The 1,480-nt window shown below is 65.3% G+C and overlaps 1 protein-coding gene across 1 annotated transcript in view; it reads left to right on the top strand.

Moving 5' to 3' along the window:
- LOC146600426 (filamin-A-like) overlaps positions 1-1,061 on the top strand; it is a gene marked incomplete at its 5' end in the record, with an annotated part of 4,281 nt that extends 3,220 nt beyond the window's left edge. The window contains 2 exons of the mRNA XM_085324779.1: positions 473-783; positions 873-1,061. Of these exons, the coding sequence (XP_085180905.1) occupies positions 473-783; positions 873-1,046 (485 nt within the window). The remainder of the gene's footprint in view (positions 1-472; positions 784-872) is intronic.
- Positions 1,062-1,480: the final 419 nt, after the last annotated feature.

A 1,480-nucleotide genomic window follows, 5' to 3' on the forward strand; every position in this document is an offset into this window, starting at 1 on the left:
GGGGGGGGCTTTCCTCAGGCCTGCTTTAATATCAAGGATGCCTCGAGTTCTCCTTTAAATTGTGCCCCCCCCCAATCTAACTTAATTAGATAATAATTAATAGGTGAATTAGGGGGGTCCAGGCCTCTGCCACGTTTTGGGGTGGGGGCAGCGGGGAGCCCCCRCCCAGTGAGGACACCACTGGGTGCGCGTTGTGGCGGTGGGCTGGGGTCTGCGTGTCGTTAACGGCCTCCCTAATTACTCTCCTGCCCGTGGCACGGCGTGAGTTTCCCCGTGCTCAGCCTGCCGGGGAGGGGCTCAGGTGTGCAGAGTTTGGGGGGGGGGCAGGGGAGGCCTTCAGACCCCCACAAACACCCCGGTTTACCCAGGGGTGGTGGCAGCAATGGAGGCCAACAGGGAATCTGGGGGTGCACGAGCTTCCTGTGGGGGCCTCTAGGGAGGCACCCCCCCTCTCTACCCCACCTCCCCCCAGTTTTTTTGGGGGGGGGGGCTTGGGGGTGGCAGCATAGTCACCTCCCCGCCCTCCCCGGGGCAGGGGCAGGCATCGGCCCCACCATCCAGATCGGCGAGGAGACCGTCATCACGGTGGACGCCAAGGCGGCCGGCCAGGGCAAGGTCACCTGCAAGGTGTCCACGCCGGACGGGGCCGAGCTCGACGTCGACGTGGTGGAGAACCACGACGGCACCTTCGACATCTTCTACACCGCCCCCCAGCCCGGGAAGTACGTCATCTGCGTGCGCTTCGGGGGCGAGCACATCCCTAACAGCCCCTTCCAGGTCATGGTGAGTGCGCGGCGTTGCGCTGGCGGCCGGGGGGGGGACGCACGGGGTCCGTCCCCCCTCACCTCCTCTAACGAGCGTCGTTTGCGCAGGCGACGGACCGCCCGCTGCTGGGTGTCAACGGGCTGGACATGGCCGGGCTGCGCCCCTTCGACCTCGTCATCCCCTTCACCATCAAGAAGGGCGAGATCACAGGTGCGTRGGGGGAGCCAGGCGCCCCGAAATGCCCCCGGGAGGGGCCCCGGCTCCTCCCAGGGGGGATCTGAGCAGTCAAAGTCCTCCGGGGGTCCCCAAAGTGCTTCTAGGAGGGGATGGCCAAAGGCTGAGGTCCCCTGGGGGTCCCCAAGGTGTTCACGGGGTCCCTAGGTCCTTTTAGGGGTCCCCAGGTCAGCTACGGTCCTCCTCAGGGGTGCTCAGACTTCCTGAGGGGACCCCCAAGTTATAGGGAGTCCCTGAGGCTCCCTCAGGTCTTTCCAGGGGGTCCCCAGAGCCTCTTGGGGTCCTCCTATGGGGTCTTCAGGCCCTCCTGAGGGTCCCTAAAATAACCAGGTCCCCCTAGAGGTTCTCCGAGGCAGCCAAGGTTCTCCAAGGGGGTCTTCAGAGCCCCTTGGGGTCCTCCAGGAGGTCCCGAAGGCAGCCAAGGTCCTCCTAGGGGTCTTCAGAGCCCCTTGGGGTCCTCAAGGGGTCCTAAAGGCAGCCA

This window comes from Rhea americana, unplaced genomic scaffold (assembly GCF_003343005.1).
Source record: "Rhea americana isolate MKP2758 unplaced genomic scaffold, rheAme1 scaffold_1203, whole genome shotgun sequence".
Lineage (NCBI taxonomy): Eukaryota > Metazoa > Chordata > Aves > Rheiformes > Rheidae > Rhea > Rhea americana.